This window comes from Phalangium opilio, unplaced genomic scaffold (assembly GCF_054372755.1).
Source record: "Phalangium opilio isolate 3A_F unplaced genomic scaffold, DU_Popi_V2 ptg000087l_1, whole genome shotgun sequence".
Taxonomy (NCBI): domain Eukaryota; kingdom Metazoa; phylum Arthropoda; class Arachnida; order Opiliones; family Phalangiidae; genus Phalangium; species Phalangium opilio.
Window position 1 is genome coordinate 5,227,606 of NW_028324192.1, and position 14,514 is coordinate 5,242,119.

General features: G+C 37.8%; 4 protein-coding genes across 6 annotated transcripts in view; 2 read left to right on the forward strand and 2 right to left on the reverse strand.

Annotated features, from left to right (window-relative positions):
* LOC149650483 (protein regulator of cytokinesis 1-like) overlaps positions 1-14,514 on the forward strand; it is a 144,556-nt gene that overhangs the window by 124,104 nt on the left and 5,938 nt on the right. For 2 of the 3 annotated variants that reach the window (XM_089849290.1, XM_089849289.1), the window contains exons 1-2: positions 12,653-13,171; positions 13,700-14,228. In XM_089849290.1, coding sequence (XP_089705416.1) covers positions 13,077-13,171; positions 13,700-14,228 — 624 coding nt within the window. In that variant the 5' untranslated portion in view covers positions 12,653-13,076. Of the gene's footprint in view, positions 1-12,652; positions 13,172-13,699; positions 14,229-14,514 lie in introns of those variants that run through there. The other variant, XM_089849292.1, reaches the window with a different exon arrangement.
* The window catches only part of LOC149650485 (DNA (cytosine-5)-methyltransferase 1.S-like), a 179,041-nt gene that overhangs the window by 105,552 nt on the left and 58,975 nt on the right, over positions 1-14,514 (reverse strand). The gene's annotated exons all lie outside the window — the stretch shown is intronic.
* Positions 1-14,514, reverse strand: part of LOC149650492 (DNA (cytosine-5)-methyltransferase 1.S-like) — a 120,572-nt gene that overhangs the window by 59,763 nt on the left and 46,295 nt on the right. The gene's annotated exons all lie outside the window — the stretch shown is intronic.
* LOC149650497 (uncharacterized) lies at positions 9,705-12,533 on the forward strand. The gene is made up of 7 exons (XM_089849297.1): positions 9,705-10,063; positions 10,126-10,171; positions 10,236-10,338; positions 10,412-10,493; positions 10,556-10,699; positions 10,757-10,821; positions 10,881-12,533. Exons 1-5 carry the CDS (start codon positions 9,989-9,991, stop codon positions 10,676-10,678), a joined length of 429 nt encoding a protein of 142 aa, XP_089705423.1. The 5' UTR covers positions 9,705-9,988; the 3' UTR covers positions 10,679-10,699; positions 10,757-10,821; positions 10,881-12,533.

Sequence of the window (14,514 nt, forward strand, 5' to 3'; positions counted from 1 at the left end):
AACAACGTACAATGATTTGTGAAACTAAAATTAGAATAACCTAATTGCGCCTTTTCTTTGGTAAGTGCAGCAATTTTCCCTTCCCCTAAGACGCGACGTGCATTACCTAAAACCCTAATTAAAATGATAATAAATAATTAAATTGAAACTAACCCTGGCTAATGTTAAAGTCTTAAGGCCCGTTTTCAATCAACTTGGCTTTTTTGGGAACTTTTGACGGGCTTTCGAAGATAAAAAATCTTCCAAAAAATTGAAATGGAAAAGCTGAAACTCGTATCGTTTTCAAACAAGCTTCAAATGAATAAAAAATTACAAGTGGGCGTGACTTATTTATAAATTACATTTTCATGTGTGTAGACGTCATTTTCTTTTCGAAAAAAGTCCTAAACCCGTAGCAAAACTGAACGCGCCGAAACACTAGCTGCCTTTAATGTAAAAAACATGCAGATAGTTGTAACCATGGAGACTGTATGCTTTAATCTAATTGGTCATTCAAGATTGACGACACTTCTAGCGCTTAAACAAAATGAGAAGCAAATATCAAACTCATTTAGATATCTGCTTCTCTAAGGTTTAAAGCCTGAAAAGACGAAAAGCTGAATTTGAAGCTTGTTTGAAAACACCAAGATTTTTTGCTTCGGCTTTCCGCTGCTACTTTTGAAACAAAAGCTTAATTTTTGTTCAAAAAATCTTGATTGAAAACACGCCTTTACTCATTCCTGTGGCCATATTTGAAAACGAAGCTATAAAATGTTTGTTTGTTGGACTTTCTATTTAACTTTTCCCCGTGTTTATTTTTACGGTAGAATAATATAATGGTTTATTTATTGATTAGTTTTTTCCTAAAGCGTGACAAATACCATTTTAACTATTCCAAGCAAGCGTAGAAATATATTTATAGAAATGAGAACTAACCTCGAGTCTCTCCTTGATTGAAGTTTCGTCAATAACTTTTTCCGTTCCTGGCCAATAGTATTGCTTTAAGACTGAAACGTTTTTAATCAGTTCCTGGCAATGTTTTAGAGGTAGAAGCGCTTCGTCAAAACTGAGAAATTAAAAATACACGTTAAAAATTAGATAAGAGGGTTTCCAAAATGTTGTTGTTTATCTTCATCTACTTCCCAAATAATATTACACCTTTTCCAAAATTTTGTTGTTTATCGCCTCCCTATGGAGTTCTAATGCTTCTCAAGCCCTAGCTCGTCACCCCCAAATGTTATAACCAAAAAAAAAAAAAAAATTTATTTCTTTTTTTTTGAGACATATTTTCCGGAAGTCCCCGAGGTCTGATATATACTGTAAAAATAGTTTCCACTTAATACTCGGCGATTTACGTCAGTTATGGCTGATTACCCACAAACTATAATCATACCGTTTGCCCCCCATCCAACCATACTAAAAACTTGAGATTCGAGTAAAAAGGGGCCGAGTAATTAAACAAAATGTTCATGAACATACCCTCCATAGGATTAACATTGCACTAAACTTTGGAGGCTCATATTCTGGTTCTACTAGAGATACGGGAATGTTCTTTGAGTATCTGATAGTCCTATTTGCCCCCCCTCCCCTCCATCGTTAACATTTGCTCCATAGGATACTCCATATATGGGGAAAAACCTGGAAATCTCAGGGAAATTTGTTTCCAAAAGTTGAAGTATGAACCCTGATTACTTAATAGCGTAGAGGAGGATGTGGTCTAAATTTTTTTATTGTTATTATTACATGAGAATTTAGTTTTGAATTTATTTGTCCCTTTGCGTTGTAGTAAGAATAAGCGACCCAAAGTTCCCACGAACATGGAACTAACTAACGCTAGGGACGGTCCGCAAGCGTGAATATCTGAGAAATGTTCGGTGACAACGCACCCTAGCGAGAATTTGGTGCGAACCGGAAAAGTGATTCAATTTTTACAAGGGGGGGGGGTAACAAAAAGCCTTAAAAGCAGTCTGCTATTTCATAATTACGCTTAGGTTTAGGAAAAGCGATAAACTCTGCATATTTCATGTACTATTTATGATCTTGACGATTATCACTTCTACAACCACTATACACACATATCCATATTTATAATTATTTTAAAAACAACGGTACAGCCTTTAAAGTGTTAAATACTTAGTTCCGTAAATAAATTGTGTTTCAAAGTTAGGGATAAAATGAATTTCTAAACGTTAATTAGTTCCATAGTAGCACAATTTACACAAAGGTAACGCCATGGTTAAGCTACGCCTAGCATAGCGGACGACTTCTACTGCGGATCTTATATATTAGTACGAAAACAAAATTATAGGTGGCGTTAAAAATTACCTTATTTCCGTTTTGAATCTCCAAATTTCAGGAGGGGGATTTAAAAGCGGGAGGGTTTATCAACGAATGTTTTTCAGAGAGACTAATGTAAGTTCTATCGGTGCGGACCGTCCCTAGCGTTAGTTAGTTCCATGGAGGAAACCCACAGTCAAAGGTGGGGAACCATCCTCGAGCTTTACTTTCCCCCTATCTACTTTTGATACAACGCAAAATTGAAACGAGACGTTTACGGCTTAAATAAGAGTTAAGTACTTGAATTAAGGGTCAAGATTGGTTCGTTCAATGGTTAGGAAGAATTGGCCTCCGTACCATCGCAATTAAATACATTCAATATAAGATTTATTTAAATTCTGTAAAAATTAGTGTTAATGCTTAAGGAGAAAGAAACGTTCAAACTTAGATGCGAATAAACTATAACAGAAGTAAGATAGGGGACTTGAAGTATCGAGTTTACTAAAATTCTACACTTGGCGAAAGTGATTATTCTTGATAAGACAGCAACGGTTGGCCCTCTGTTAGCGGTTACTGAGTTTTCCCTCCAAAAAGTGAGACTCTCTCTCGGGTGGTGGTAGATGGGAGCCGAACTAGATTCAAGCACCCGCTTCGTCCGTGTACACCCCCGGCTTTAGGTTGAGGGGAATGGGGGTAGGAAATGCTTTTGGAACTCGACCAATTTTGTTTCTCAGTCTAGTGTAGGCGCAGGGATGGAAACGGCGAATAAAATCCTCAGGATCTATTACCATCAATGCTAGAGCTCTTTACTTCTAGTGCCTTATCTTACTTCTGACTATAATCACATTCTGAAATATTTATTCATCACGTTGTTTCGCATAAAGGAATAGCGACCCGATTTAAAAATTATCTCAAATCTAAAGAAAACCTTACTTTTTTGAGAGTTTAAACTCTTCTGATTCCAAAAATATATTTGATAAATATTTAAATATGAGAGAAAACACAGAAGAAACACTTCGAAATCTTGAAATTTGGGAGGCAAAAGCAAATTTGCGGAGATTTTTGGCAGGTTTTTCTCCTTGCTACGTTACTCACGGCATCTCGCGGAAAAGCCAAGCGCCCAAGACTCCCGACTCTACTAATGCCGCGGCGCGAATCTGAATAATATAGGGTTAACGCGGCGCTGAGACACAAAGAGGCGTCACGACAGCGACATCAAGAGAGAAAATTTCTCCTTACTACGTCATCAAGCGAAACAAAATTTGAACTAGGTCTTTTCCAAACCCTACAATACTTTGATTGCAATTTTATAAATTGCTACGAAACCAAATACAAAAGTAAACATATAATAAACTAGAAGCATTTGAAGTTTGTGGATGACGAAAATTATGGAAATAACACTTTAAACCAACGGCTGAACACTTCCGGTTTATTACCGAAATCTAAATGAAATACAGTTATATTTGACGCGTCAACCAAGGCTTATGGACTGCGAGTGAAGTGACCACGGCGCGTGCGAAAGTCGCGCCAGGCTTTTTAACAAACAAACAAACGTTGCACTTACGAAAACTGAATAAAAGGCGAAGATGGTTCGATCTTCGTGATAATTAATTAATATTATAATAAAGTTAATTCCGTAATAAGAACTGGAAAAATACAAATTGCCAACTCGAGCCCCCAAACTCCCAAAGAGACAAGTTTCCTAAACCATAGCCCACTCGATCCGCGCTCGCGTCGTGATGCAGAGCCTCGAGCGAGTTGGCTATGGGCTTTCAGTTCAAAGCGGAAGAAGCAGCGTGAGAAGAACTGTACCGATCGCCTTAAGCCGCGTGAATGGTAACTGGTAATGTAATTATAATTTTTTGATTAAAATTAATCTAATTAGACGAAATTGAAGTAAATTAGGTTTAACAACTCGGAACGATTCCCGTTATCTAGAGTTTGGCGGTGGATAATAATAATAGTTTCAGCAGGGGTTGGGAAAAGATGACGGTTTTAAGGCATTCGCCCTTTGGCGTGTGTGAGGGGGTGAAAGACTGGTGGCGCCCCTACACGCGGCGAAGGTAATCTAAAAATACGTTTTCAAAAATGCAGGATTTCCCGCGCTTTATTTAATGACTCCTTCGCTCGTCAACAGAAGGCGCCACCCCATCACATACGCCAAGGAGAAGAAGCGAAAAATCCCTCACAAAGACGTTCAAGCGCCGCCTTCCCCAATAGTTTAGGCTTAAATAGTATGTTATAATGTCTATGGTTTTGGAGCATTTTCATAAAATCAATCAAGCGAGAAGTTATGGAAACAAGTTAGATAATTTATTGTTTGGAAAAATAAAACCAATATTAATTTTTACAAAAGTTTAAAATTTAATTAAAAATGGAACTGTCAATTTAAGGCCTTCCTGAACTGGCCTATAACTAGGTTCTTGAAGGAAAGCGTGGGCCCATGTTTGAAATAACTCAAAAATTTTGGCTTTAAGAGTTTTAATTTAAAATTTAATTTAAAATCTAATTTAAAATTTAAAATATCGCCGCTCATCGTGAACGTTTTCCCGGACGAAGTTTGTCCGTACGCGAAGATAGTTCCGTGGATTCCGTTGAAGACGGAGTTGACCACGTCTTTGCACAACTCATTATAAACGTCCACGTTGCTTTCCACGGGTGCGTTCAGTAACGCTCAACGGATACCAAACGCATTGAGCTCCGTTGATCAACGTGATGTCATGTGACGTATTAGGCTACTGAACGGTTTTTGCAAACTTTGCGTTGCATCATCTGCTTACAGTTCATGGAAATGCAAACGCAAGGACCTGCTAGCCGAAATAAGAGCAAACTCTGACCCGTAACTTAGCCAAGGCTTAAACTTTCAAACCCAATAACTTTTAAAGCTTCATAGATACAATCGAAAAAATTTCATAAAATAATTAACAGACACTATTCATTCGCATTCAGTCGATGTTACACCGATTTTATAAATAGTTCCGAAATTATCCATCAAATTAACTTCTCGAAATCGTTCAGGGAGATAAGTTTCCTCCATTGCTGCTACGCCACAAATGCGTTGCTCAACGAAGTAATCGGCTCTTACAGCCGATGACTTCGATGCCTCTTCGCTTACAATCGTGACGTCAAACCGGAAGTTCCGAAAATCGTTCAGTGGCGAATGCGCATTCAACGGAGCCTCCGTTGAGCGTTACTGAACGCGCCCCACGTCGGAGAAGGCGCGATCTGACAGAGTTTTATCGTCAAAAACGAGTCCCTCCCTCGCTTACCATCCAAGCCACGCTTACCAAAAACATACTGCGTCCCGGGAATGAGGCAATCGTTGGAATCCAGTTGATAAATCTCATTGCGCGGATTTACTTTCCAATTAACGGAAACGTTGCTGTTTTCTCCCTACGCAAACTTTAATAGTTAAAGGGGGTTCCACGATCTAACTAGGTAAGACTGTTAGGAGTTGACGCTTAAAACATGAATGGCTGAAAGCGCGACTCTCATTTGGTTAGTAAGAAACTAAAATAACTAAATTGGGAGCTTTCAGTTGGAGGAGGAGCCGAGTCTCGTGACAAAATTTACGCTGCCATATTGGTGGGATTAAAGCGAGAACGAAGCTGAGACCACCCAATATGGCTACCAGAACAGCGGTAAGACTTGGGAGTGTGTTACGCACTACCAACGCCTACGTTATCAGGGTAAAAACGGCTAAATTTTAGCTCGCACATTCAAAATACAGTTTTATCAATAAATATCATTTATTCAAGGTTAATTATAGAATAATTTGTTAAAGTTATGATGCATAAATTAATTAAAATTTAAAATATATATTTTCCATGTTTTTCTATATTTTACCCTTCATATTATAGGTTAGGTTGGGTTGGGTTATATTTTTAGATATATCGTGGCTAGGAAGAAGGAACTGGTGGGGTTTTTATGGTTATGAAAATATCGATTAAAATAGTTTCCGCGACTTAAATGTAATTAATTATCATATAATTAACATCAAGAAATTAAATTTATTGGAAAAACTGTATTTTGATTGTGCGAGCTAAAAGTAATGTTTACATACCCAATTTAGAAATATTTTGAAAAAGGGGGGAATTTATTCAGTTGATAAAACCTCAGACCACTGAGATATATATATATATATATATATATATACTATATTAGTGGTCTGAGATAAAACTTGATAATAACAAAAACAGGCGCGCATTTAGCAGCACATCATAAAACCTTTCTGAATTTAGTGCGCGTTGTATTGAACACGAAGAACATTAACTTACCTTTCTATTACCAAGACAGGATTGCGGTCGTCCTTCTACCAAGGCTTCTACTCGCTATTAAACTCATGCAGAGGCTGCAGCAGAGCACCCAAAATAAATCTTCGCTTTGACGACGCCATAATTAAACTTAACTTTATTAGTTAAATATTCGGCAAAAATATTTTTATAGTTAACTTCACAAGTCAAATCGATAACTAAACTGAATTACGACCGGTTTGCCGTTTTTATATTCAATCGCCTCCGAATGCGCGTGGCTTTCGCGAATCTTATTGGTGAACAAATTTTCAAACTTCATAAATGCAGGGATGGAAATAACCATTGAGTTGAGAAAATTACCACTAGAGTGGCCTTTCATCCGCAAGGATGTAGACCGAAATGAACTCTATCACGCGCTTGTAGCGCCATCGTGGTGCAAAGAAGGGAACTAAAAGAAAAGGCGGGAAATTTGACTAATTTCAAGAATACATGTAAAAGGCGGAAATTCAAAGTTCGTCTTCGAGATGGCGACACCATCGTTTGATAAACTTGGTGCCTGTCCGTCCGTCCCATTGCTTTTAAAGTTCTTCCCCCGTTTCCCCAATAGGCAGGTTAACGCAAAAGCCACTCTAGTTGTAATTTTCTCAACTCAATGGAAATAACCTGCGAGGGGAAATAAGGCCGTGGTGCAGGGCAAATGATCAGTGGCCAATGTCCCGTGTATTGTGCTTATTTCCGGTCTGGAAAATAATTTTTTGCCTGGATCAGCGACTCAGCGTGATCGAGTGGACCGTGCCGGTGGAGTGTCTGCTTCTGTCAAACTGTCAGTGCTTGCGATTGGCTCGCTACTTTTTACCTCTCCGTGTGACGTAGTCCAGGAGAGGTTCTGTAACGGCCGTGTCTGTGTGTGTGTGTGTGTGTGTGTGTGTCTGTCTGTCTGTCTGTGTGTCTGTCTGTCTGTCCGTTGTTACACCCACGTGACCGCGTTCGCAGTTTGCGTATCGGAGCAAACGTGTTCGCCATTTCCGAACTGCTTTCGCAGTCACGGAAATGGCTCCTCTACTTGAGTTCTCACACCACCATCTTCTGGTCTTTGTCCATCCCACACAGACACCAGTCTGTTCTTACTGGCTTCTAATCACCACCATATTTGGTTCTTCATCCATCCCCATGGACACCAGTCTGTACATAATGGCTTCTAATCACCACCATCTTCTGGTCTTCGTCCATTCCACTTGGACACCAGTCTGTACATAATGGCTTCTAATCACCACCATCTTCTGGTCTTCGTCCATTCCACTTGGACACCAGTCTGTACATACTGGCTTCTAATCACCACCATCTTCTGTTTTTTGTCAATCCCACATTGACACCAGTCTGCACTTACACTGGCTTCTAACACCACCATCTACTGGTCTTCCGTCTATTCCACATAGACACCAATCTGTCTCATTGGCTTCTACTCCATTATCATCGTTTGGTTTTAGGATATACGCGGCGATCAGCTAGGGTTACGAGAAACGTCTAGCCTCCCTAAGGTGGGATCGCCACCAAAGGTTTTCGCAATTGCGCTTTTTCCATACTATTATAATGGAAACGAATCGTATATATACCCCAAAATTGGAAGAAAGTGGGCAAGAGGGGTACCCTTCACTTTAAACGTCAATATTAGCAAAGTGTGAGATGATAATAGGTATAACTTTATTTTAAACGATTTAACTATTATTAATGTTAATTATTGAAGATTAAAATAATTAAAAATAATTATATTTATTTAAATATTAAAGATAAACCTCTCGTGCAAAGAGAGAGATTATCATCGCCTCCTATATCTGCCAAGGCCCGTGAATGCGATATATTTCATTCATTGCCTCCTATATCTATCAAGGCCCGTGCATTGCGATGTATTTTTCAAAACAACAACCAAAATGGGAAGCTCCTCTCAGAAACATAATAATTTCTTTTCTCTGTATATGAAATGAAAATATGGATAATATTGCGCTCCTTCTTTAATGCCTGTCTGTTAATATTTTACGTAGTAGTAATACGTTTTTAGCGAAGTTTAGAGAGGATAAACATAAGCGAGATTGTTTCGGAAAAAAAATACTGCTTCCACTAATGGGTTTATACTCCTTGTGTCTGTGTGTGTCCGTCCATTGTTACACTAGTGCGTCGCGTTAGCAGTTAGCCTTGTGTTGATGTGTTAAGAAATCATACAGAACCTTAATATTCCCTTTTTCCATAATATAAAGTGAATATGTGGAAGTATTTTTCGTAATTATGATGCATTAAGTACTTTTGTAGCTTTAAAGCTCTGTTTCATTTTGATATTCCAAAGATTTTTTTTAATATTGTTATTTGAAATGGCTGTTTACATATTGCTTAAGCTATACTACATCTGTATATAGAATAATCCTTGGTTTAGTGATTTCATGAAGAAAACTAAGACCTAGACTCCGGCGGGTATAACAAGTATTATCCGCAATAGGCTTAATGAAATAAAGAGTGAATAATTGAGGCCTGAGGTGAAGTAAACTTGTGGCTTTGATTTTCGTGTCTGTAATGAAGAGACATCAACGGTTCAGAGTGAGCCGAAAGTTAAATACACTCTTAAATAATCATGTAAAGATTTTATAATGGAAGAAAAGATCATGGTGGCAATTTAATTAGTAAAAGGGCTAATGGTGAACGGGTAGTAGCTACAGACTTATTATTCTCTTTATGGTGCGCATTGACTATTAGTGCGTCTAGCTACAATTTAGCTTTGGTGTTATTTAACGTTAACATTCATGTTGGCAAACTAAGAATATTGTTGAGGTGAGACGAGACGATAGTGTTTACACTGCAAACCAGTTGTGAATGTAGCTATCAGAATATAGGCTAAACAGCTGAAGCGCAGACTTCATTTCCTGTTCTTTTCCCCATTGACTGATTTCCATGTGTCCAAGATTTATCCTTACTGGATGTAAAATGTCGTCTGCTTTACTGTACATTCGCTATGTTTGGAATACTGCTTCAATATTTCGTAAATTTTTACTTCAAAAAAAAAAAGAAATAATTCCATATCTAGGTAAATAAGTTTGTAGTAGTAGACCTCTTGACACGGAGAGGTAATATTTTGGTTTTCCCAACTTGTTAAGTTTTCCGTTATTCATTTTCTCTCTTTTTGGGGCAGTTTACGTCTGAGCACGTGGTCCGAGTCTGCTGTCTGCATCTGTCAAACTGTCAATCACCGGCGCAACTTCATTTTTCAGCGAATTATCGTTTGACATTTTTGATTATTACTTTTTTTTTGCGTGTGTATTTATTAATTTTCAGACACAATTTTAGTAGCCATCGGTTTCTTTAAAAATTTAAATCAAGAATAAAATCTTGATCAGATTTTTCAAAAATTTTTACACTAAGCCTTGGATTTCTTGAAGTTCTTTAAACTTAGTTCTAGTTGCAGTTTGTACGCCAGTGTTTCCGACTTTGAAAACATGGCAGTTAAAGGCGCTACCCTTCATGGATTCTATACGGAGATTTTGGATTTTGTTGGCTGCAAACGTCATAAAGTAAAAACCAGACCTTTTTTGCGAAACTGAACTCAATCTCATAGCGCTTTTAATATTTGCAGACGATACATGATTTTAGAACAGCTTATTCTATTAAATTTGCTCCTGGTTTGTTCAAAATTCGAGCTCAGCTATATTTAATATTTTTACTAAAATTAATCGTGTAATTTAGATTATTACGTTTATCGAGGGAAAGTTTTGGAGGCACTTTTATTTGGAAATCCTAACCCAAACCACCCCATGTATAAAGAATGGGTGAAGTCTGTGGGTTTAGAGTAAGAAAATAATCCTTTTACTATTGAAAATAAACGTAATAACTCGTCTTATTTGTAAAATTCTTTGATTTAGCGACAGTTTAAATTTTGATGACCTAATTAGTTTTGTAAACTTCTTCAAACTAGTGGCAAAAGCGATTGGTCCAATTTTATTGGTAAGAAGCGTAAATTTTTATAATTTAATATTAATTGCAAATCTGGGGAAATTCTATTTAAGTTGTTTAAATGCGCGTCCACCGAGTGCGAGAAAGTAGAGACTCGGTGGGTCGAGCTTATTTCGAAATGCCAAAGCGTAAAGAAGTTTCATTTGGACAAAGCCTCGAAATTAATTAAGAGATGACGCTTCATATGAGATCACAAGGTAAGGCGCAAAGTATAATAATTATAAATAATTGTGATTAAAGCTAAGGTTTTAAAGGAAATATTCAACAATATCCCGTGAAAAAGAGATTGAAACAGCCTATATCATCTGCACTCGCGTTTGTAAGTTCATTTCTCCCAATGTTTCGTTTAATGTTTTATATCTCATGAAAATTTTTCAGTTTTTGATGAAAATTTAAAATGTAGCGATTTAACACCGCAACAAATGGTAATTATTTAGAGGTGTGCGGGTAGTGATTTTTCAATCCACCTTATTCCCTATCGCCCGAAGTTAGGCTTATCTCGGGATTCGTGGAGGGGAGTAACGGGAAGAAAGTCGTCTGTCGTCTGCTACAGTACATATTTGAGAGTGTCTAGTTTCACCCCTCCGGGTGGAAATAGCCTACGCGCTATTTTCACCCGGGGGGGGCTTATACGCTTTTCTCACCCCCCTCCCGGGTGAAAATAGTCTGACTAATTAATTAAAATATTTCAGGTAATGCCTGGACTACTTTACTTATTTGTACTTGAAAACGCCGAGTTCCTAATATTCAAGAATCAAGAAAATTTTTAAAATTCCTCGGCAGTCCTGTGGACCACTGGCACTGACCCCTTTCAATTTCATTTTTAAACTGATCGTTTGCCCTGCACCACGGCCTTATTTCCCTCGCTGGTTATTTCCATCCCTGCATTTATGAAGTTTGAACAAAGAGAGTATAGGGGAGGAGGGGAAAGTGGATGGAATCTTGTTCCTCTTTTCTACCGCGCATCTTCAATGCGCAGTACTGAGGCGTTTCCGTTTGAGCAATGCCTACGATGATTGGTTTGAGGCATTAAACGGTATCGTAGGTGGCGCGACTGAGCCGGAAACTCCCTCGTACCACTCATAGTCTCATAGATATGTTAAAAGTGTAGATACACCAGGGATAAGGGAGTTGAGATGGATTGGAAATGATGATGGGCGACCCGCGGCACCGTATCTCTCCCATTGAGTTCTAATATATGTATTTCTAGAATTTTTGTACTCGGATTCGTCGAATTTCGTTACTTTATCATTAGTCGTTAGCGCCATCTGTCGCCTTACGTGAGAAGCTTGAAAGAATTTCCCACGATTTTGCGGGAAAGCGCCCCGCAAAATCGCCGCAGCTTGAGTTTGAAAATTAGGCTTAGGAAGAAGTAAAGCGCGAAATATGAAAGTGGAGCCTAATAAATAAAATTTGATATTTAATAAATGGAATATTGATCAATTTCTTATTAAATACGTGTTTTTACTTGGGAATTATATGTTATTAGTTATTAAAGTAACGCATAATGTGAAAATGTATTAAATTTTAAAATGGGTCGATAATGCTCAGTAGACAAGTGTGTCAACACTGATAGAAATAAAAATGTTTGTGACATAAGTATATACGCATAGAAAATTAATAAATATTTAGATGGTTCAACCCTTTGTGAACTGTACCATTAAGATTCCCTACAAAAAATTCGGAATTACCAAAACAATGGTTTCAGGCCATTAATGGAATTGAATGGACTCCAAAAAAGACATTTGCGGTGGTCATTTTTGTCAAGTTGACTATCACGAAAGCTCAAAAATACATATACTATCGGTTAATGCAGTTCCTTCTCTGTTTTTACTCGGAATCTAGCAATTTACTTCCATTATCATAGCGGTTTCTAAACATTTCCTATCTATATTAAGAAATTATAGCAGACGCCATTGTAACAAATGTGTGTTTTTAAGTGAAATAGATGGCGCCACCACCTAATGATAAAGTTATCCGTCCGTCCCATAATTTCAAAAACGATGGTCGCGCGATCGCGAAAACCCGATATCCAAATAGAACACTAGAAAGATATATGTTCTGGACTCAATTATCTCTCCCAATGTATCTGGCGCACGCCCCTACTCTTCGGTAGGCGATTGCTAAGTGCTGCCGCGTATTTGTATGAGAACTAGCTTCTATTTTTAAGATAGAGGGAGCGCCCTTTACAATTTCGTCCAGTACGACCCTACCTAACCGCTGAGGATGCTGGGAGGACTACGGTGCCGTAGGTGGGGGTACACAGGCAACACTATAGGTATGGGGGTTTCCACTCCATTCCTCTCTCCTTGTACCACTAGTATAATTTAGGGGGCCGGGGCAACATTGTAATTTAGCCTTGTGGAGCGGGGGAGCTTCCACTCCTCCCCTATACTCTCTTTGGTTTGAAAATTTGTTGACCAATAAGATTCGCGAAAGCCACGCGCATTCGGAGGCGGTTGAATATAAAAACGCCTAACCGGTCGTGATTCAGTTTAGTTATCCATTTGACTTGTGAAATATACTACAAAAATATTTTTGCCGAATATTTAACAAATAAAGTTAAGTTTAATTATGGCGTCATCAAATCGAAGATATATTTCGGGTGCTCCGCATGAATTTAATAGCGAGGACAAGGACGACAGCAATCCTGTCTTGGTATTAGAAAGGTAAGTGAGCCCGTTTTTGTTATTATCAACCGAATAAAATACCCCTTCATTAAAAATTACTAAATTTGATAGGTTTTAATCCAAAATACTGCTGCCCTTTCCAAATTATTGCTTGTTTATTGCCACCTGTTGTACAATATTGCAATTTTAGTTTCTTTCTACTACTCTCGTCTTAGCCAGTAGCGAAAATTGTTCTTATAAATCATATTAAACTTAACCCCTTTTACCATTATCGGATCTGCTAGGTTGGAATTTATTATAACAGCGTACCAACCTCTGTAGTTTAAAGTTGTAAAGCTAGGCGTTTCTTTAATTTGGGGATGGGTTTTTGATTACTCGAATGTGCAGTGAAATCATTTCTAAGAGAGTCAGTAACGTAATGCCCTTAATTCCGACTGATAATACTTAACAATGAACGTTTTAGTTATTGAGTTAATTATGTTTAAGACATAAAAATTGTTTAGTCTCTGACGTAGCTACAAATTATCTCCCAAACGTTTCTGAAGTATCCGTTTTTCTTTTTCGTAGTTTCAATCTTGTCGAGATGGTAACCAAAATGATAGCTGAATCCCAGAAAACCTTGAGCGACACATGGGCCAAGATTGGCTTTTCTGAACAGGACCAATTGGATAGACTTCAAAACATCTTCAATTATCACCAAGACCTGCAACATCAAATTGTAAACCATGAGGAAGATCTGCATCTTCGAATGGAAACCTTCGTTAACAAGTTAAAAACGGAGTACATCAATCTTTGCCTACAATTAAAAGTGGACCATGACTATGATGTTAACGGCATGGGAAACATTGGACTGGTACAACAGGAGTCCCATTTGAAAGAAAGATTTGAAACTCTATTGAAGAGAAAGTACGAACGTTTGGAGCGACTGACCAGTTTGCTGAAGGAGGAACAGGAACTATGCCAGCTTCTCAGCATGCCTTCAATTGACAATGGAACAGCCAGAAGTGGAGACGAGGATGTTGATGACGCGAATGTTCCATCCGAAGATCAGTTGAATGAAATAAACCAACATATCCTGATGTTACAAGATGAAAAGGTAAAAACATTTTTATGAACTCGACGTATTCGTTGACTAGTTCCATACTTTCTATCATTGCATTCGTTGATTAAACTCTAACAGAATATCTTCTATGATTAAATGACAAAATCCAAAAGATAATGTCGCCATCTAGTATTTAACAAATATTTATCTTTTTTATATATATTTAATTTTATCGGGTATTTTATTGAGTTTTATAAAAACTGTGGTCATCTCGATTAGTAAATCTAGTTCAATCAATTATAGTACTCGTATTGATACTCGATGCATTCCCATGGTATTT